Raw genomic sequence first — 23,222 nt, 5'->3', positions numbered from 1 at the left:
AACAACGTATGCTTACGCAAAGGGAGGGCAATGTTATCTGTTTCCAGAAAAACACTAAAGAGACAGTGCTTCACGGACAACAGTACGCTAGAGTCCCTGAAATGCAGATACTCTTACGCAAGGCAGAGTTAAAGAGTAGGATTTTTGGTAGATTATAAAACCAACAAAGTTGCCCTTTGCGAAAAGGTCCTGCGCTCTCAATCAAAACAGCAAAGGTGCTAATTGCAAACAGATGCTGCTCCCAAAATAAAATCAGTCTGGTTCCACATACCCACGGAATGGAGCTCTTCAAAACGAAGATACATTTAAAAACAAATTAATAGACTTGGCAGAGCAATCAGCCATCAACTGTCTACATTTCACAAAACCGAAATAATAGCCAGTCTGTGCCATGAAAGTGAAAAATGCTTATTATATATCTGAATGTACTTTGAAAGAATCTGTCTGGGTAAGCGTAACACTTTCTTCACTCAGAAACCTAGTCTCCATTTACTTTTGAGTAATTTGCACAGAATCAATCGTTGCTGCAAATAAATGGACATGCTGAACATGAACAACTGAATAAATGTTGCCAGTTCAATGTACATTACAGATGGGGGGCCCAGGGAGGTTATATTTAAAATTTAAGCATAAAGGTCTAGCTGAAAAAATATTTAATGTTTTGCTTTTAGTGGCAAGTTAAAGAACACCGTTTTTTAAATATACTAACGAGTTTGGGGGTGTACTATGATCAGGAATAACCCTGCTCCGAAAACAAGCCAAGTGACTACAGAAAAAAAGCCTGTGCTTGGATAAATAACCAAAATAAAAACAGGACAGCGAGAAGCAGTCAACAACGTAATAATGCTGAAAACGAAAGCACAGGTTACTTGGACGCTTTCAAGCAGTGTCCTCGCACCCTGGCTCTCAGGTGCAGATTTGCTTTGTTGAGAAATCTTCTTTCCGACCTTTTTTTTGTTCCTTCAGGGTCCAGGCTAAATTTGCTGATGGGGGCGATGCACAGCCCGCAGGAGCAAAGTAGGCAACAAGACACTCTGGATCCTATATGCTAAATAAGTAAAAGCAGCTCCCTTTTAAAACCATTTTCCTTCGTGCCATTAATGAGAACTTAAAATGGAAATTACGTTTTGGGGTATTGTGGGCTTACGGTCGATTTCGCAGTGAATCAACCATAAAGAATCCACATAAGGTCGACGCCCAATGCAAAAGGTCTGTTTAAAGAGAGACTTCCGGACCCTACCACTGGATGGCAGAATAATGCACTACATGTGAATCTATAATAGAATAATTAATTGAAAAGTGCATTACATCAAGCTGTGACTTGCAGTTTTTGTTGCACAGAGTGGACACATTCTATGCCATATTGTTGTATAACTAGAGGGAGAACCCATGGCTACATTTAGGCTTAAATTGTTGCTACATATTTTCTTTTTTTTTTTGGGGGGGGGGGGCACGCTGGGTGGACTGGGTTAATCATGGTGACTGGGTTCTCACCATAGGCAGGTCATTGTAATTATTAGGACATATCTTATCTTAGGATCATGCCAAATTTATCATAAAGCGCAATAGTTCTTCTGGGAACTTCTATCTCCAGAATCATATTGCTAATATGACGCAGTTTGGCTGATGCTTCCTGGGTTGTTACAAAAGTGCCACAAGAAGACAGAATAGCCTTCATGATGGAGCTCAACAGACTACCAGGAACTACACAATTTGCGGCCATCATTTCCTGTAATGATTTCCTGGCCTTGTAGACTAAACCTAAAATGAGTGCCTCGATTAACACTCTCCTACACTCCGAAAAGAAAGCTTGAGAAATCGCAAATTACATACTTTATAGACCACTGTCCCAATAACGAAGCAGGAATCACAATATTTTCATCTACAATCCCATCGTCTTACGTACTCCACAGTTTGGTATTTACATAATTCCAGACCAACGACTTAGGCAGCCAAATTTCTGACCCACATCATACGATGGGCCCAATTATAGATATCCTTGAGTTGACCCCAACAGTGTTACATTCTATTTTTATAATAAACTCTTAAGCTAGATTCGAGTATAACATGTAAGGATAAGGCATAGGATGTCAATGTAATAAAAATTTGAGCAACAAGGTATATATTTTGAGTACATCAAAAAGGGTACACCTCAGGCTAAACATTTTAGTTAAAAGGTAAACAAGGAAACAAGTGGCTTAAAGATTGTAGACTACGTCCCAATGAGATGACCATTGCTGGTAACCTTTCAAATGTTAAATGTCATCATCTACATAAGTTTGAGGTTGATCTGCTGGATCACATCTGGAAAATAATTGCCCATTAACTCCCTCCCAACCCAACTCTGGCTACCCTGTGGATTACCATTACTACCCCTCTGTTCCACTGCTGACACTCGCTTTTCCGCTGTTGAGGTGAGGTTCCTCCTGAGGGTTGCAAGGGCCCCCCTCTTTGGAAAAGTAGTTAGGAACCTTTACCCGTGTTGTTTTTTCCAGTTTTCACCGTGCGGCTGTCAAGCTGCTGGAAAGAACAGTATTGTCTGATGTTGGCTGAGATTGCTCCTTCACTACAGGATCTACAAAAGAGCAAATGGAAAAAAATATATATATATAAGTATGGCTTACTTCTCAGTCAACATCTTTCACAGCTGTGACATAATATTAATACGATAATAAAAATGAATCTAACAGGAATGGTCTCATGGGGAGTTCAGGTGTAATCGCATACAGCTTGAACATACTTCTTGAAAGAGTAGGTGTGTGCAGCACATTGTCTTCAAGGACAACTTCTGAGGAAAAGGTGAGGCAGTATTTGAGAGAATTCCCCAGTCATCAAATCTAGGCAAATCTAAGTTATTTGAACATCCTTTTTTAAGGATATATCTTAATTCTAATTTTAACAGTATAACAGCATGTACAAGACACAATTGGTGGCTTAATTATCAACCATATTTGTGAATGAGAACGGGTCATGCAGAAAACAATAAAACAATTTACTTAATAAGGACAGTTTGTGGGTGGTAATGGCACTAGACCCACACACACTTGAAAGAGCTCCTTTCAACCCGCCAACTCTGGCATGTCAACAAAATCTATAACACAGGACTCAGCAGCTTTAGCTGCTCCATACACAAGACACCTCGTCAGCAACTTAAGAAATCAACAACAATCTTGCATATCAATGCAGCTCGAAACATCAGGTGTTCCCATCTTAATTATCCTCACCCCTCGGACCTATTCAATCAAGTGTTCATTACCCCAAGGGGTCTTGTGCCTGCCTCAAAGTAAAAAATAAATAAAAAATAAAAAAACGCAGTGATTTCCATCTGTGAGGAGTCTCAGTTTAGAGGGGACCACTATTTCTTCCTTTGTTCCAAGATCTAAAAAAAGCTTTCTTTATTGGTTTCAGCTCTTTATTCAGTTGCACATGATTCTATAGCACTTGGGACTCACCTACCTGTAAAGTAATCCCCTTCCTATCCTGGACTATTTGTCATGACAGTTCAAAAAAACATGAGTCAAAAGACACCTATGAAAATCCACGTTGCTCTTCCAACTAAGTTCTAAACATCCCTTAAGATCAGTTCCCTCTGAGTCCTGTGGAAATTCGATGACCATCAAACAGTCTGTTCTCATTTGGTTCTCAACTTCCTCTAGATGGTTTCTGACAGAATTGTATTCTCCTGCACTAGCCAACATCTAACCATCCTTAATCCCTTCAAACTCTGTGGCCATATTAATTTGCCCAATCTGCTGCAAACATCTCCACCCGTGAGGATGTTTACACTAGTTTCATGCTTAAGAAGATCATCATTCATCTTATCGAGTTTCTTTTCTTTCCGTGCCTTGGTCTTTTCACTCCTTTCCATCTCCAGGTACACATACGCCGAGGGTGAGAACAGTGTATGGGAATGAGGTCTCAAAGTAAGCCTCTCTATGGTACCCCATTTTAGGAAACACATAAGAGCCACCTCTTGGTTGTTTCTCAGAGCCTAGTGCCATCTTCAACTATTACGAGCATCTCACTCTCTTACTCATAAGCCATGTTTGGCAGCTGCAATTTGCTTCTTATACCATTACCACTGATCCTAAAAAGATCAATGGTATAGGCATCTTCTGCAGAACAATATCAGCCAGCATTAAGAGAAGGAAACACAAAGTGTCCAAGATAGTGAGTGCCTCAGGCTACCACACCAGGATCAGGTTGGGTCCTGTGACCAGTGCTACTACTGACCTGATATATACATTCTACCTCTGGTCCATCCTAGCACTCCATTCTACTGAGGTCCATTTTCTCAACCATAGGTGACTGCAAACTGGCTGTCACTAAAACCACAGCTGGAGGACTCTGGGCTGCCCGATACTAAGATGACAGCTGTCCTGAAACTGGCCCTCCAAAGTATTTGCTGAGGCAATATTCTGGCCAAGTTTATGGGCGGACATGCAACCCATCCGTATTGTGTGGTACACAACATGTGAACAGGGAAAACAACATACCTGCATGGAAGAAACACCTCCCTGCTTGAACAGAAGGAGAAGGCCAGCTAGAGCGAACAGTGTCTTCAACTTCCCTGTCACTAGAGCAACAAAGTAAGCACAGAGGACCAACACCAATAATACCTGAAACATATGCCTGCATGTTTTTAGATAGCTATCCCCATCCAAGAATCGGTCAAGTCACATGACCCAGCGACCTGAACACCCAGAAGGGACAGTCATCTTACCCTAAACATCCTTTTAAAAGAATACACAGAATGGCAGGACATATCAATTACATGCAAATGATTTACAAGCAAGTTTACACATGGAAAACACGCTTCATGTCATAAAAGTGGAGTCTTGGAAGAGGAAGCCTTCCTGTGTTCTAGTTGCTTTAGTTGACAAACTATGTCCTGCTCTTGTAGGTAGAGAGACTGCAGATGGCGAAGGTGTTCATAAGCTAAGTCAGTTACGGCTACTATTCACAAGGAATACGTCTGTTTAGGATAGCTAGTCATTCATTGTTTGAAAAAAACATTTTTTCATCATTTCATGAAATCAAAGTTTGTCTTTGTTCTCTGGGAGGGTTGGGCTTCTTCCAGTGCTTCGAACCTATTCAAGTTTATCGCCGTCCACATTTTTATTGTTTAAATTTTAGGTAGGAGAGTGTTTATCCATTAGGCACTTAGATGTTTCTTATAATGAGGTTCCAAGTCATGCAGAAGTGAATGACTCACCTCTTGCACAGGCCAATGTTGGAGTTGTCCGTATGTCCAGAGCAGACTTTATGACACATCTGAATCCCTAGGATGACCTACACAACGCTTAGACTTAGATGCTGGATATAAGAAACAGTAGAGTACTGGTATGTAGGGTAAAGAGGTTGTTTGCTGACCCCCCATATGTAGTTGGTAGATCCTTTACAGGCGACTCTTCTTTAAGAGCCCAACCTTTGGCTATCTTTTTTTGATGACTTAGATAAAGAGGATTCATTCCCTGAAGAAGGAGCATCAGTTGAAGCATCTTTTGAGGCCACCTTAGTAACCTCCCACCACACTATCATTTAAGGTTTTGGCAGAGAGTTTTGTACTGATCTTACACTCCTTTTCCTTTGGGTTAGGGTACACCCATTAGATACAGTCGTCCAACAAATTTTCTTCCCACATGAATTAGAGGCTCTGAACAGTGCTATCTTAGAAGAGGATGCCATAAGTCCAAGAAATATACTTTCCGCTGGAAGAAAGTCTACAGGCAGTTAAACTCAGAGCACGCCTGAAGTGATGGTGAAATATGAGGAAGGCAGTAAAGGAAAAATCCAGGGAAGATAAAGAAGAGTAGAGAAGCAGTAGAAATGACATATGGTGACACCAGGGGAAGTTGGGTGAAGTGTGCTTCATTCTGATTGGATGAAGTCCGGGTCACCACTTGAGGCCGCTGGTTACTAAAAGTACAGTGGTTCGATTCTTTAGGCCTTGTTTGAGGATACTTCTATAGTTGATGGTTACCAAAGGACTCCAAAACGATTATGGTAAATGGTTCACAAATGTAAATCCATTAAAGACTATGATGGAGAAACATCAATGCTTAATTGGCACTTCGTGGTCCGCTAATTAAAAATGATTTACCTGGGCACAAATGTTGATGTGAAACAACAGAGGGAATGATGAATCCTCTATTTTGGCTTGTGCCAGGGTTACAAATATTCTGTAAGGAGGCATTGAGTCAAACTGAAGAAACAGATTGCCTCTTACTGCAGACTTAGAGGTGGTAGTGCATTGTATGGGAAACAAAAATGCTAACCTTATTTAAAGGGGGTAATAACATTACAGTTACATATTCAAGGCACAGCAAAGATTTTGAGAGTGGCTCTTCAGGAAAAAAAAAAAAAGGAGGACCCACAAATGTAATGAATTTGCATATGCTGAAACACACTGGCTCTCTTATGAGTTAAATTAACAAAGCAGCTTCATTTATTAATATCTGGAACAGGTCTTGGAACAGTTTGTCAAAAGAGATACTGCCACATCCACTATGTAGAATAAGTAAAGTTATCCTGATGCAACTGATATGAGAAAACACCACCAATACAGACCTAGATATGCCTGAATAGACTGATAAAGGAGTTTACGTATTCATCAGTTAACTTGACTAATGGTTTCATGTCTATTACACCTTAAAGGATTTCCATTCAGGGACATTTGCATTTGAACTGCTGTTTTGCAGGTGGTGCAGGAGGACAGGGGCTTAACAAAATGTGGTACAGTGTTGTATGTTTTTGAAACTGTGTTTAAAAATACATAAATCTGTTCACTAGCCCCAGCTGAGGGAGAAGAATGGAGAGAAACTGTGCACTACAGTTGATCGAAAATGCCTCTCATCCAATTCACCTATGGGTACCTAGAGAGAGACAGTTTTCATAGTAAACACATCTATGACTGAGGTGACCTACACCTATGTGCCCAATTCATCGTTGGAAGTTTGTCTTGACCTGCTGAGTTGATATGCCCTTTCTTTTCTTATTCCTGTGAAGAGGTTGCTAGATAATGCAATCTGATTTTTGACAGTCCTCTTCAATGCATCTTGGGCTCTGCCTGAGAGGGTGTCAACCCAAGAACCCCACTGCTTTCGTATAAAGTTCAGGGTTGTGGTGTGACCTTTCATTTTGAACACCGACGTGAGGGTTGTAGTTCATCATTTCAGGGTTAGCCTCGCAGACTACATTCTAGGATGCTGATGTGAAACAGTTTTGCTTTTGTGTTTGTGAACCTGATGAACTGACATCAAAATGATGTAAGATGCCATGCCGCCTGTAGGAAGTTGGCTCTGTATGCACTATTTCAAAGTAAGGAATAGTATGCACAGAGTCCAAGGGTTCCCCTTAGAGGTAAGATAGTGGCAAAAAGAGAATACTAATGCTCTATTTTGTGGTAGTGTGGTCGAGCAGTAGGCTTATCAAAGGAGTAGTGTTAAGCATTTGTTGTACATACACAAGCAATAAATGAGGAACACACACTCAAAGACAATTCCAGGCCAATAGGTTTTTGTATAGAAAAATATATTTCCTTAGTTTATTTTAAGAACCACAGGTTCAAGATTTACATGTAATACTTCAAATGAAAGGTATTGCAGGTAGGTACTTTAGGAACTTTGAATTAGCAAAATAGCATATATACTGTTCACATAAATCACATATAGCTATTTTAAAACTAGACAGTGCAATTTTCAACAGTTCCTAGGGGGAGTAAGAGTTTGTTAGTTTTTGCAGGTAAGTAAACCACCTACTGGGTTCAAGTTTGGGTCCAAGGTAGCCCACCGTTGGGGGTTCAGAGCAACCCCAAAGTTAGCACACCAGCAGCTCAGGGCCGGTCAGGTGCAGAGGTCAAAGTGGTGCCCAAAACGCATAGGCTTCAATGGAGAAGGGGGTGCCCCGGTTCCAGTCTGCCGGCAGGTAAGTACCCGCGTCTTCGGAGGGCAGACCAGGGGGGTTTTGTAGGGCACAGGGGGGGGGGGCACAAGTCCACACAGAAAATACACCCTCAGCAGCGTGGGGGCGGCCGGGTGCAGTGTGCAAACACGCGTCGGGTTTGTAATAGAAATCAATGGGAGACCAAGGGGTCTCTTCAGCGATGCAAGCAGGCAAGGGGGGGGGGGCTCCTCGGGGTAGCCACCACCTGGGCAAGGGAGAGGGCCTCCTGTGGGTCACTCCTGCACTGGAGTTCGGATCCTTCAGGTCCTGGGGGCTGAGGGTGCAGAGTCTTTACCAGGCGTCAGGATCTGAGGAGCAGGCAGTCGCGGTCAGGGGGAGCCTCGGGATTCCCTCTGCAGGCGTCGCTGTGGGGGCTCAGGGGGGGCAACTCTGGCTACTCACGGTCTCGCAGTAGCCGGGGAGTCCTCCCTGAAGTGATTGTTCTCCACAAGTCGAGCCGGGGGCGTCGGGTGCAGAGTGTCAAGTCTCACGCTTCCGGCGGGAAACGCAAGTTGTTTCAAAGTTGCTGCTTTGTTTCAAAGTTGCAGTCTTTGGTGAACAGGGCCGCTGTCCTCGGGAGTTCTTGGTCCTTCTAGAGCAGGGCAGTCCTCTGAGGATTCAGAGGTCGCTGGTCCTTGGGGAAAGCGTCCCTGGAGCAGTTTCTTTAGAAGTGGGGAGACAGGCCGGTAGAGCTGGGGCCAAAGCAGTTGGTGTCTCCGTCTTCTCTGCAGGGATTTTCAGCTTAGCAGTCCTCTTCTTCTTAGGTTGCAGGAATCTAGTTTCCTAGGTTCTGGGGAGCCCCTAAATACTGAATTTAGGGGTGTGTTTAGGTCTGGGAGGGCAGTAGCCAATGGCTACTGTCCTTGAGGGTGGCTACACCCTCTTTGTGCCTCCTCCCTGAGGGGAGGGGGCACATTCCTATCCCTATTGGGGGAATCCTCCATCTGCAAGATGGAGGATTTCTAAAAGTCAGAGTCACTTCAGCTCAGGGCACCTTAGGGGCTGTCCTGACTGGCCTGTGACTCCTCCTTGTTTTTCTCATTATCTCTCCTGGACTTGACGCCAAAAGTGGGGGCTGTGTCCAGGGGGCGGGCATCTCCACTAGCTGGAGTGCCCTGGGGCATTGTAACACGAAGCCTGAGCCTTTGAGGCTCAATGCTAGGTGTTACAGTTCCTGCAGGGGGGAGGTGTGAAGCACCTCCACCCAGAGCAGGCTTTTGTTTCTGTCCTCAGAGAGCACAAAGGCCCTCACCACAAGGGGTCAGAAACTCATCTCAGCATCAGGCTGGCACAGACCAGTCAGTCCTGCACTGAACAATTGGGTAAAATACAGGGGGCATCTCTAAGATGCCCTCTGTGTGCATTTTTTAATAAACCCAACACTGGCATCAGTGTGGGTTTATTATTCTGAGAAGTTTGATACCAAACCTTCCAATATTCAGTGTAGCCATTATGGAGCTGTGGAGTTCGTTTTTGACAGACTCCCAGACCATATACTCTTATGGCTACCCTGCACTTAAAATGTCTAAGGTTTTGCTTAGACACTGTAGGGGCATAGTGCTGATGCACCTATGCCCTCACCTGTGGTATAGTGCACCCTGCCTTAGGGCTGTAAGGCCTGCTAGAGGGGTGACTTACCTATGCCACAGGCAGTGTGAGGTTGACATGGCACCCTGAGGGGAGTGCCATGTCGACTTACTCGTTTTCTCCCCACCAGCACACACAAGCTGGCAAGCAGTGTGTCTGTGCTGAGTGAGGGGTCCCTAGGGTGGCATAAGACATGCTGCAGCCCTTAGAGACCTTCCCTGGCATCAGGGCCCTTGGTACCAAGGGTACCAGTTACAAGGGACTTACCTGGGTGCCAGGGTTGTGCCAATTGTGGAGACAATGGTACATTTTAGGTGAAAGAACATGTAAGGAAATGCCTCCTTGGCATGGTTGCCCCCTGACTTTTTGCCTTTGCTGATGCTATGTTTACAATTGAAAGTGTGCTGAGGCCTGCTAACCAGGCCCCAGCACCAGTGTTCTTTCCCTAACCTGTACTTTTGTATCCACAATTGGCAGACCCTGGCATCCAGATAAATCCCTTGTAACTGGTACTTCTAGTACTAAGGGCCCTGATGCCAAGGAAGGTCTCTAAGGGCTGCAGCATGTCTTATGCCACCCCGGAGACCTCTCACTCAGCACAGACACACTGCTTGCCAGCTTGTGTGTGCTAGTGAGGACAAAACGAGTAAGTCGACATGGCACTCCCCTCAGGGTGCCATGCCAGCCTCTCACTGCCTATGCAGTATAGGTAAGACACCCCTCTAGCAGGCCTTACAGCCCTAAGGCAGGGTGCACTATACCATAGGTGAGGGTACCAGTGCATGAGCATGGTACCCCTACAGTGTCTAAACAAAACCTTAGACATTGTAAGTGCAGGGTAGCCATAAGAGTATATGGTCTGGGAGTTTGTCAAACACGAACTCCACAGCACCATAATGGCTACACTGAAAACTGGGAAGTTTGGTATCAAACTTCTCAGCACAATAAATGCACACTGATGCCAGTGTACATTTTATTGTAAAATACACCACAGAGGGCACCTTAGAGGTGCCCCCTGAAACTTAACCGACTGTCTGTGTAGGCTGACTAGTTCCAGCAGCCTGCCACACCAGAGACATGTTGCTGGCCCCATGGGGAGAGTGCCTTTGTCACTCTGAGGCCAGTAACAAAGCCTGCACTGGGTGGAGATGCTAACACCTCCCCCAGGCAGGAGCTGTGACACCTGGCGGTGAGCCTCAAAGGCTCACCCCTTTGTCACAGCCCAGCAGGGCACTCCAGCTTAGTGGAGTTGCCCGCCCCCTCCGGCCACGGCCCCCACTTTTGGCGGCAAGGCTGGAGGGAACAAAGAAAGCAACAAGGAGGAGTCACTGGCCAGTCAGGACAGCCCCTAAGGTGTCCTGAGCTGAAGTGACTCTAACTTTTAGAAATCCTCCATCTTGCAGATGGAGGATTCCCCCAATAGGGTTAGGATTGTGACCCCCTCCCCTTGGGAGGAGGCACAAAGAGGGTGTACCCACCCTCAGGGCTAGTAGCCATTGGCTACTAACCCCCCAGACCTAAACACGCCCTTAAATTTAGTATTTAAGGGCTACCCTGAACCCTAGAAAATTAGATTCCTGCAAACTACAAGAAGAAGGACTGCCTAGCTGAAAACCCCTGCAGAGGAAGACCAGAAGACGACAACTGCCTTGGCTCCAGAAACTCACCGGCCTGTCTCCTGCCTTCCAAAGATCCTGCTCCAGCGACGCCTTCCAAAGGGACCAGCGACCTCGACATCCTCTGAGGACTGCCCCTGCTTCGAAAAGACAAGAAACTCCCGAGGACAGCGGACCTGCTCCAAGAAAGGCTGCAACTTTGTTTCCAGCAGCCTTGAAAGCACCCTGCAAGCTCCCCGCAAGAAGCGTGAGACTTGCAACACTGCACCCGGCGACCCCGACTCGGCTGGTGGAGATCCAACACCTCAGGAGGGACCCCAGGACTACTCTGATACTGTGAGTACAAAAACCTGTCCCCCCTGAGCCCCCACAGCGCCGCCTGCAGAGGGAATCCCGAGGCTTCCCCTGACCGCGACTCTTTGAATCCAAAGTCCCGACGCCTGGGAGAGACCCTGCACCCGCAGCCCCCAGGACCTGAAGGACCGGACTTTCACTGGAGAAGTGACCCCCAGGAGTCCCTCTCCCTTGCCCAAGTGGAGGTTTCCCCGAGGAATCCCCCCCTTGCCTGCCTGCAGCGCTGAAGAGATCCCGAGATCTCTCATAGACTAACATTGCGAACCCGACGCCTGTTTCTACACTGCACCCGGCCGCCCCCGCGCTGCTGAGGGTGAAATTTCTGTGTGGGCTTGTGTCCCCCCCGGTGCCCTACAAAACCCCCCTGGTCTGCCCCCCGAAGACGTGGGTACTTACCTGCAAGCAGACCGGAACCGGGGCACCCCCTTCTCTCCATTCTAGCCTATGCGTTTTGGGCACCGCTTTGAACTCTGCACCTGACCGGCCCTGAGCTGCTGGTGTGGTGACTTTGGGGTTGCTCTGAACCCCCAACGGTGGGCTACCTTGGACCAAGAACTGAACCCTGTAAGTGTCTTACTTACCTGGTAAAACTAACAAAAACTTACCTCCCCCAGGAACTGTGAAAATTGCACTGTGTCCACTTTTAAAGTAGCTATTTGTCAATAACTTGAAAAGTATACATGCAATTGAAATGATTCAAAGTTCCTAATGTACTTACCTGCAATACCTTTCAAACAAGATATTACATGTTAAATTTGAACCTGTGGTTCTTAAAATAAACTAAGAAAAGATATTTTTCTATAACAAAACCTATTGGCTGGATTTGTCTCTGAGTGTGTGTACCTCATTTATTGTCTATGTGTATGTACAACAAATGCTTAACACTACTCCTTGGATAAGCCTACTGCTCGACCACACTACCACAAAATAGAGCATTAGTATTATCTATTTTTACCACTATTTTACCTCTAAGGGGAACCCTTGGACTCTGTGCATGCTATTCCTTACTTTGAAATAGCACATACAGAGCCAACTTCCTACAGAACACTGGTGCTGGGGCCTGGTTAGCAGGGTCCCAGCACACTTCTCAGTCAAGTCAGCATCAGTATCAGGCAAAAAGTGGGGGGTAATTTCAACAGGGAGCCATTTCCTTACACCGCCAAAAACCAACAAAGCATCATGAAAAATAGAGGGGTTACTTTGAAATAAGAGGCCAAGTACGACATGCTTGGATCTGAACAAATAATGTCAACTTCATGTTTCATCATCATCATCAATTTACTTTATTCAGTACAAAAAAGACCATAAAAGACATCCAATAAATAAAACATACAAGTTTCTTGGTCATAAAATTACTAAAAAAATTATTAATACATATTTCGAATTCTATAAGCAGCATATATAAAATTTAACACAGCCTGAATTATATACACATTTCCCAAGTTATGTATGTATAAATAAGCAAGCTGGCTAGTTCTAATACTTTTTGATAAAAATAACAGGCGTAAAAAACCTTTTTCTCTGGACAACAGAGTGCAAAAAAGCATAAAGTGCAATGTGTGCGGGGGTGTCTTTCCATCACAGCAACATGGGGGAAGATTCTTGAACCAAGTTCCTCGTACTGGAAATGCTACCAAGTAGTGTAATGTGTTTAGGCGTAACCTCGTAAGTAGGAACCTTTGTCGCTCAAGACTAATAGTAGTCAGATATAACTTTGGATACATTTGCTATATCTGGTTTCTCACCTGTGTTCTACTTGTACCCGGGATTGACTCCGGGTCACGGCATTTCTGCCAGTATATATCTTTTACCTTTTTAATGTCCCGTTTTGTTAAAATGTCCGGTTTGAGAAAAAATTCTCCTAGTCCTAAAGATAGTAGGGAGAAGTGGACATATCTGAGCCAAGGTACATCCGAAGAGCGTGATAGAAGGAGACAGTCCTGAATCACCTTTAGAGAGAAGCTTCTGGCTTTGTCCAGATTTTTAACCATAATAATACGGGTTGAAGCTTAATGTAACTAGATATATGTCTCAAGCCTACTTCTTCATGACAGAACATTGTTGTTGTTGATTGGGGGACTGCTAAAAGCCTTCTTAAAAACGCATTTTCTACAATCTGAAGGCTCGAACATTCTGCATATCCCCAAACCCCGGCTCCAAATGTCGCAATAGAAAGACATTTGGTGGAAAAAACTGTTGTAATTTCTTTAACAGGTTTGTGTCGCAGTCTTTTCGCGAACCTAAAAACTGCTTCTATAGCTTTTTGAAATTGTATTGAGCGTATATTTACTAGAAATTTCCAGTTAAAATCTACATCAATGGGGACCCCAAAATACGTAAAATGTGGGACCTTGAGTATCTCATGACCATCTAAGACGAATTTTTTTGTTTTTGCTAGCTTGGGCCCAGTCTTCATCACATATGACTTAGATCTGTTTATTTGAAGTCCAAGGTTACCCATAAATGTGTTAAAAGCATTCAATAAAATATGGAGGCCATTTGTTGTCCTTGAAATGAGTACAGCGTTGTCCGCATACAGTAATAAGGGAATTGTTGATAACTGGAAAATCCTTTCCCGATTCACAGAGAAATTTCTCAAGCCCATTTATGTATAAAAGAAAAAGAAAAGGGGCCAGTACGCAGCCCTGTCTAACACCCTTTAATGAGGAAAACTTCTGTTAAACCACCCTCCCTGGAATAGCGAACCCGAGCCACTGTACAGGCGTGGAGTCTACTAAGTAAAATGATTATATCTTTGTCCACACCCATGTTCAACATGACCATCAACAGTTTCTCTCTGTTAACCATATCAAAGGCACAGGACAGATCCATTAATGCTAAATGTATACACCCCCTTTTGGCTTTAGTATATTTTTGTACAATAAGAGTCAAGTTGAGGGTTTGTTCTACTGCGCCCACACCGGGCCGAAAGCCAAATTGGACTTCTGAGAGAGAGTGAGATTCAGTCACCCAATTTTCCAACTTATTTAGAATCACTCGGCCTAAAATTTTAACCGAGCTGTCTAGTAAAGAAATTGGCCGATAGCATGAAGGATCTGCCCAGTCCCCCTTCTTAAAAATGGGGACGATAATAGCCTCTCTCCAGGTGTCTACTAATGCGCATGTCACAACAGATCTCAGGACGTTGGTGAGCAATGGCCCCCAGAAATCTAGAAGCGCTTTATAGAAATCAGCAGGGATTTTATCTGGGCAAGGGGCTTTCTCAGAGGGGCAATCTTGTATAGCTCGTTTTACATCATCCACATTTATGACATTGCTGAAAGCCACGCTAGACTGATCGATTCCTCTTATCTTTAAACAGTTTGTCTTGTCTAGTTGATGATTAATCTCTATTGCAATTTTTTTTGTAAAATAGTTCACCCAAATTTGGGCTGGAATAACAGTGTCCATAGACATCTCATGCTTGTCATTGTACAGTGGACCACACGCCAGAATGCAGTTGTATCTTTGGTTTTGCTAGCTTCCATCAATACCTCCCAAGCAGACTCACTTAATTCAGCTTTCCTCTTGACAAGGACTTCCTTGTAATTTTCCCCGGCAACTTTAACTGCTTGTCGATCTAGGGGGGATGCATTAGTTGTTTTCTTTAAGTTATTTAAGGATACAGTACATGCATGATTAAACCATCTCGGGCCGTGTGCTTTATTAGTGCCAAAGGACTGTAATTTCTCAGCCATATATTTTGTCAAAGAGGAAAATGCACAGACAATTTCATGGAGGGGACCTATCTTCGTCCAAGGTTATCATGACATCTGACCATCTTTTCACCATTAGATCTTTAAAAAAAAAACTTTTGCTATCTACTTTTCCCCATTTAATTGTAAGGCCTTTTTGGGCTGAAAACTTCATATCAGAGTGTCGCTTCTCTCTTCTCGAGTCACTCTTCAGGTCCTAACTTATTTCAATAGATAAAGGGTTATGATCGCTAACACAAATTGGAGTCACCCTAAACTGCCCAACAAGGGAAGATAATTCTCTAGAGTAGATGATAAAATCAATAGTAGTATAAAATTCTCCTCTTATAAACGTTGGTACCCCTCTAACAGCTGGTATAGGGAACAATAGAGAGTTGGCTGTTTTCAGGGAGTTAAGAGCATTCCTGTATGGAGAGTGCTTGAAATGCTGGACGGGATTATCATTTTCATCCAAAAGTCCACAACAGTCCAAATATTCTGGCTCACACAGATGAGCATTAAAGTCACAGACCCAAATTATTCTAAGGTCCTTTTTACTGGTGTTTGCTGTCTTATATATTATCATCTCCAAACTACCAACCACACTACTGTCTGAATTATCAAAGATGTTATTATAATAATTAATCAGTAATATATCAAATGGCTCTGCTAATTTCAATAACAAGGCCAAAAAAAAGGGGGATGTGCCCACCACACACGCATCTACCCCCCTAGCCATTACTGATACGAAAGTGGCCAGGCCTCCCTTAGCCCTGCCTACAGAGGTCTTGATTGCCGGGACACTATATGTGGTATATCCATTAAGATGCGGGAGCTCTACAAGACAGGTCTCCGGCAGCAGATAAGAAGATTTTCCGTCACTAACTCTAGCCAGTCGAGGTTTCCAATTTTTGATTTTAAGCCTGCCACATTCCAAGAAATGATCCCTGAGGCTATCATACCGTGTGTGTTATGCATGTCGAAAACTCCCTTGAACTGCAAGAGATTGATGCAGTATATTTTTCTCCGAAGGGGCGTGCAAGAGGGGCCCAATCTATCTGCTCCAGTGAAGCCAAGGGTTCAAATCTATTAGACAGTGGCAGGGTGTAGGAAGTTGGCTCTGTATGTGCTATTTCAAAGTAAGGAATAGCATGCACAGAGTCCAAGGGTTCCCCTTAGAGGTAAAATAATGGTAAAAAGAGATAATACTAATGCTCTATTTTGTGGTAGTGTGGTCGAGCAGTAGGCTTATCCAAGGAGTAGTGTTAAGCATTTGTTGTACATACACATAGACAATGAGGTACACACACTCAGAGACAAATCCAGCCAATAGGTTTTGTATAGAAAAATATCTTTTCTGAGTTTATTTTAAGAACCACAGGTTCAAATTTAACATGTAATATCTTGTTTGAAAGGTATTGCAGGTAAGTACATTAGGAACTTTGAATCCTTTCAATTGCATGTATACTTTTCAAGTTATTGACAAATAGCTACTTTAAAAGTGGACACTTAGTGCAATTTTCACAGTTCCTGGGGGAGGTAAGTTTTTGTTAGTTTTACCAGGTAAGTACGACACTTACAGGGTTCAGTTCTTGGTCCAAGGTAGCCCACCGTTGGGGGTTCAGAGCAACCCCAAAGTTACCACACCAGCAGCTCAGGGCCGGTCAGGTGCAGAGTTCAAAGTGGTGCCCAAAACGCATAGGCTTCAATGGAGAGAAGGGGGTGCCCCGGTTCCAGTCTGCCAGCAGGTAAGTACCCGCGTCTTCGGAGGGCAGACCAGGGGGGTTTTGTAGGGCACCGGGGGGGGGACACAAGCCCACACAGAAATTTCACCCTCAGCGGCGCAGGGGCGGCCGGGTGCAGTGTTAGAACAAGCGTCGGGTTCGCAATGGAAGTCAATGAGAGATCAAGGGATCTCTTCAGTGCTGCAGGCAGGCAAGGGGGGGCTTCCTCGGGGAAACCTCCACTTGGGCAAGGGAGAGGGACTCCTGGGGGTCACTTCTGCAGTGAAAGTCCGGTCCTTCAGGTCCTGGGGGCTGCGGGTGCAGGGTCTTTTCCAGGCGTCGGGACTTAGGTTTCAGAGAGTCGCGGTCAGGGGAAGCCTCGGGATTCCCTCTGCAGGCGGCGCTGTGGGAGCTCAGGGGGGACAGGTTTTGGTACTCACAGTCGTAGAGTAGTCCGGGGGTCCTCCCTGAGGTGTTGGTTCTCCACCAGCCGAGTCGGGGTCGCCGGGTGCAGTGTTGCAAGTCTCACGCTTCTTGCGGGGAGATTGCAGGGTTCTTTAAAGCTGCTCCTTTGGATAAAGTTGCAGTCTTTTTGGAGCAGGTCCGCTGTCCTCGGGAGTTTCTTGTCGTCGTCGAAGCAGGGCAGTCCTCAGAGGATTCAGAGGTCGCTGGTCCCTTTGGGAGGCGTTGCTGGAGCAGAGTTCTTTGGAAGGCAGGAGACAGGCCGGTAAGTTTCTGGAGCCAAGGCAGTTGTTGTCTTCTGGTCTTCCTCTGCAGGGGTTTTCAGCTTTGCAGTCCTTCTTCTTGTAGTTGCAGGAATCTCAATTCTTAGGTTCAGGGAAGCCCTTAAATACTAAATTTAAGGGCGTGTTTAGGTCTGGGGGGTTAGTAGCCAATGGCTACTAGCCCTGAGGGTGGGTACACCCTCTTTGTGCCTCCTCCCAAGGGGAGGGGGTCACATTCCTATCCCTATTGGGGGAATCCTCCTTCAAGATGGAGGATTTCTAAAAGTCAGAGGCACCTCAGGACACCTTAGGGGCTGTCCTGACTGGCCAGTGACGACTCCTTGTTTTTCTCATTATCTCTCCTGGACTTGCCGCCAAAAGTGGGGGCTGGGTCCAGGAGGCGGGCATCTCCACTAGCTGGAGTGCCCTGGGGCATTGTAACACGAAGCTTGAGCCTTTGAAGCTCACTGCTAGGTGTTACAGTTCCTGCAGGGGGGAGGTGTGAAGCACCTCCACCCAGAGCAGGCTTTGTTTCTGTCCTCAGAGAGCACAAAGGCTCTCACCGCATGAGGTCAGACACTCGTCTCTCAGCAGCAGGCTGGCACAGACCAGTCAGTCCTGCACTGAACAATTGGGTAAAATACAGGGGGTATCTCTAAGATGCCCTCTGTGTGCATTTTTTAATAAATCCAACACTGGCATCAGTGTGGGTTTATTATTCTGAGAAGTTTGATACTAAACTTCCCAGTATTCAGTGTAGCCATTATGGAGCTGTGGAGTTCGTTTTTGACAGACTCCCAGCCCATATACTCTTATGGCTACCCTGCACTTACAATGTCTAAGGTTTTGCTTAGACACTGTAGGGGCATAGTGCTCATGCACATATGCCCTCACCTGTGGTATAGTGCACCCTGCCTTAGGGCTGTAAGGCCTACTAGAGGGGTGACTTACCTATGCCACAGGCAGTGGGAGGTTGGCATGGCACCCTGAGGGGAGTGCCATGTCGACTTAGTCATTTTCTCCCCATCAGCACACACAAGCTGGCAAGCAGTGTGTCTGTGCTGAGTGAGGGGTCCCTAGGGTGGCATAAGACATGCTGCAGCCCTTAGAGACCTTCCCTGGCATCAGGGCCCTTGGTACCAGGGGTACCAGTTACAAGGGACTTACCTAGGTGCCAGGGTTGTGCCAATTGTGGAAACAATGGTACATTTTAGGTGAAAGAACACTGGTGCTGGGGCCTGGTTAGCAGGGTCCCAGCACACTTCTCAGTCAAGTCAGCATCAGTATCAGTATCAGGCAAAAAGTGGGGGGTAACTGCAACAGGGAGCCATTTCTTTACACAGGGCAACATCAAAAGAATTGGAGACACCGAAATCGCCAGAATTCGGTTTCCTTGAATGAACTGAGTCAGAGTGAAATGAGTTTGGTGTTGGGGGGATAAACATGGATAATCGTTGTACTCTTATAGAGCCTGCAGGTAGCCTTATAGTTGAAAAAATATGATACAGATCATTGACTATCCAGGGACTCTTGAAGTTTATATAATACAGTCCCCCCTGTGAGACTTTAGGGGATGGGCCGATCCAGGGGACCCTTCTTACGGTTAAGATGTCCCGGTGGAAGTCTACCCTCTCTCCCGAGTACTTTCCTACCCAGTGCATCACTTTATTTAACAGTGATGCATGAGACTCATGGTGAGCGTTACCTAATATAGGAACATTTTCCAGAATTAAAATGTAGGGAGCACATGCCAATGGGATCCTTGGACAAGATGTTTGGGTTCTTAGAGTCATCTGGCCCACTGAACCCTCCCATTTATGCCTCGCTGAGGCTGTGCATTTGTGGGGTTTTGTGTTACCTCTAGATTCGGGGGGTTTGGGGCTAAGTTCTGGGCAGGAATCGGCCTACGATTTTGATGTTGGTGGAGCCCAATCTCTTCCTGGCGATGACGGGAGCGCAGTGTAGATTTAAAGGGCACCGGCCCTCTCCGGCACACCTGTGGCAAGCGTGTCCCATGTTTATTAAGTGTTGTGTACATTTGCGCTTCTAGAAAATAAATGATCTGCAACAATGTAGGAATGACGCTCACTATGCTTATATCTTGAAATAGATGCAGACTGGAGTACTGAGTTTGAATTCTATTTTTATCAGTAAACTGTACATAAAGGAATACACATATCTGCTGACATCAACTGCCGCAGGAAACTCCTAAAAACGCTCTGGAGGCTGAACTGAGCCCAAAAGGCTTTCCAAGCCAGCTCCTTACCTGGAATTATTATTTTGCAACTTGAAATTCTTTTGAATTCACACGCTTTCCACAATTCCATCTTCGAGTGGTTGAGTCCAGAAGTGTTTTGGTTTAAAACATCTATACTGTGAATGTGCACCTTAGTATGATTGCACCCGTAAGCCCACAATGCCCCTTGTGTATGCCCACCACCTTAGATTCTTTTTTGTACTCCACGAACCTCTTTCGATGGGGAGGCCGGTGGGTCACATGAATTTAGAAGAGATTCAAGCAAACAAAAGGAATATGTTACATAACCTGTAATCATCTGTTCGTGGCATGTAGACCTGTAGACTCACATCCTCTGCATAATCCTGAGACATAGTGCTGGGTCCGGAGTAGTGCAAGTTTTGTTTTTTCAAAGAAGTCTTTTACGTCTACAAACGCCTAATTTGCGTCCTTTTTTCCAACATGCTAGGGATTCTAGAGGTACCCAGAGTTTGTGGGTTCCCCTAGAGGAGACCAAGAAATTAGCCAAAATACAGCAAAAACTTTGTTTTTTTGTTTGCTTTTTTTTAAAAGGGAAAAAAGGGCTGCAGAAGAAAGCTTGTTTTTTTCCCCTGAAAAAGGCACCAACAAAGGGTTTGCGGTGCTAAAATCACCATCTTTTCAGCTTTCAGGAACAGGCAGACTTGAATCAGAAAACCACATTTTTCAACAGAATGTTGGCATTTTACTGGGACATACCCCATTTGTACTATTTTTTGTGTGCTTCTAGCCTTCTTCCAGTTAGTGACAGAAATGGGTGTGAAACCAATGCTGGATCCCGGACAGCTATACATTTCTAAAAAGTAGACAAAAATCTGAATTCAGCAAGGGGTCATTTGTTTAGATCCTACAAGGATTTCCTACAGAAAATAACAGCTGAAAAAAACCTATTGAAATTGTGTGAAAAAAACTGCCATTTTTCTCCACGTTTTACTCTAACTTTTTCCAGAAATGTCAGATTTTCAAAAGCAATGTGGCGTTACGTCCGCTGGACTCTTCTGTTGCAGGGATATATAGGGCTTGTAGGTTCATCAAGAACCCTAGGTATCGAGAGGCAATAAAGAAGCTGCACCTTGCAATGAGTTTTTATTGTATACCGGGTATACAGCAACTCATTTGGTGAAATATAAAGAGTGAAAAATAGGTATCAAGGACACCTTTGTATTTCCAAAATGGGCACAAGAGAAGGTGTTGAGAAGCAGTGGTTTTTTGCTCATCTCTGAAATTCGCTGTCCCCATACTAGCATTTCAGGGCATTTCTCAAATAGACGTCTTTTTTACACACAGTCTTACATTTGGAAGGAAACAATGAAGAGAAAGGAAGGGGCAATAACACTTGTTCTGCTAGTCTGTGTTCACCTAAGTCACCTGATAAAAATGGTACCTCACTTGTGTGGGGAAGCCTAATGCCTGAGAAAGGAAATGCAACATGGACACATCACATTTTTACATTGAAATCTGACATGTTTTTTGGAAAGTGCCGAGCTGTGGATTTTGGCCTCTAGCTCAGCCGGCACCTAGGAAAACCTAGTAAACCTATACATTTTTTAAAACTAGACACCTAGGGGAATTCAGAATGGGGTGACGTGGGGCTCTCCAGCAGGTTCTGTTACCCAGAATCCTTAGCAAACCTCAAAATTTGGCAAAAAAAACACTTTTTCCTTTCATTTCGGTGCTGCAAAGTTCTGGAATCTGAGGGGAGCCACAAACTTCCTTCTACCCAGCCTTCCCCTAAGTCTCCCGAGAAAAACTGTACCTCACTTGTGTGGGTAGGCCTAGTGTCCGCGACAGGAAATGCCCCAAAATACTATGTGGACACATCAAAATGATCAAATACAAAACTACCTGTTTTTGCGGGGGAGGGTAGGACCTGCGTTTTTAGTCCTGGGCTCAGCATCCATCTAAGGAAACCTACCAGACCCAGACATTTTGAAAACGAGACACCCAAGGGAGTCCAGTTGCGTGGATCCCCCAGTGTTTTCTTACCCAGAATCCTCAGCAAACCTCAAATTTAGCTAAACAAACAAAAAAAAAAACATTTTTCCCACATTTGTGTGATCGCCCCAGCACAAATTTCCTACCACCCAACGTTCCCCTCAGTCTCCCAATAAAAATTATACCTCATTTGTGTAGATGGGCCAAGTGCCTGTGACAGGAAAGAGACAAAAAAAAAAAAAAGTCAAAATTGAGGGGGAACCAAAGCGGGTCCAGAAGGGTACTTTGAAAAAAAACATTTTTAGGCTGACAAGTGGGGCAGAATTTATATCGGTTTAGATGCGACAATGCTGGGTGGTAAGAATTTTGTGGATTTCTGCAGATTCCGGAAGGTTCCATCACAAAAATGTGGGGAAAATGTGTGACTTCAAGCAAAGTTGGAGATTTGCAGGGCATTGTGGGAAGGAAAATGGTGCAGGGTGCATGTGAAGCACACCACCCTAGACTCACCCAGATGTTTAGATTTCAGATGTGTCTAGGTCTTGTAGATTTTTCTACATGGCAGCATCCCAAATGCGGTGGCTAGCTTGTGGGAGTTGCAGTAGTTTGAAAAAGAGTACATAGACTACAAAGAGTTTAGTTTTCCTAAAGGTTTTAGCCCTATCTATGTAGAACATGTGTGGCCTTTTGACATCTAGAGTTTGAAGAGCTCTTTCTGCAACTGAATCTGAGTGAAAAAACTGGCAGCACAATGGCATGACTGAGGTGAAATTGTGAGACTACTTTAGGTAGGAGTTTAGGGTTATTGTAAAGAACTACTTTGTCTCTAAGTATGTGAAAGAAGAGTTCTTCTAAGCCTGGAGTTCATTAACACGCATGAGTGAGGTAATGGCAAATAAGAATGTCCCTTTACATGAAAGAAATTGAAGGAGACATAAGTGTAGTGCTCAAATGGGGAACCCATGGGTCTTGTGAGACTATTAAGGTTTCAGTAGGGTGCTGGAGGAAACTGTGGTGGAATAACTTGTTTGAGTCCTTTCATGAATGCTTTGATGACAGGAATTTTGAAAAGTGAGAGATGCTGTCTATTCTGAAGGTAGACAGACATTGCTGCAAGGTGTTATCGCGCACTAACTTTGCTTTATGTTAGTGAAGCGGGTAGCAGACAATGTCTTGCACCATGGCTTTCAGAGGATTAATTTGTTTGGATTGACAACAGCAAACAAAGCGCTTCCATTTTGCTGTGTAACAGGCTCTAGTTGTGGACCTACGTGCTTCCTTGAGAATATCCATACCTTCTGGTTGTAAGTGAAGGTAACAAAACTCTATGACTTCAGGAGCCAAATTGCTAGGTTGAGTGTTTTCGG

General features: G+C 44.6%; 1 protein-coding gene across 1 annotated transcript in view; it reads right to left on the bottom strand.

The window, feature by feature from the left end:
• The window catches only part of CSNK2A2 (casein kinase 2 alpha 2), a 478,508-nt gene that overhangs the window by 98,734 nt on the left and 356,552 nt on the right, over window positions 1–23,222 (bottom strand). Inside the window, exon 11 of the mRNA XM_069217427.1 lies at window positions 2,478–2,575. Within this exon, the coding sequence (XP_069073528.1) occupies window positions 2,499–2,575 (77 nt within the window). The 3' untranslated portion in view covers window positions 2,478–2,498. The remainder of the gene's footprint in view (window positions 1–2,477; window positions 2,576–23,222) is intronic.

The sequence above is a fragment of the Pleurodeles waltl genome, chromosome 12, assembly GCF_031143425.1.
Source record: "Pleurodeles waltl isolate 20211129_DDA chromosome 12, aPleWal1.hap1.20221129, whole genome shotgun sequence".
NCBI classification, from domain to species: Eukaryota; Metazoa; Chordata; class Amphibia; order Caudata; family Salamandridae; genus Pleurodeles; species Pleurodeles waltl.
Note: the sequence above shows the minus strand (reverse complement) of the source record. Positions and strands in the feature narration are given on the sequence as shown.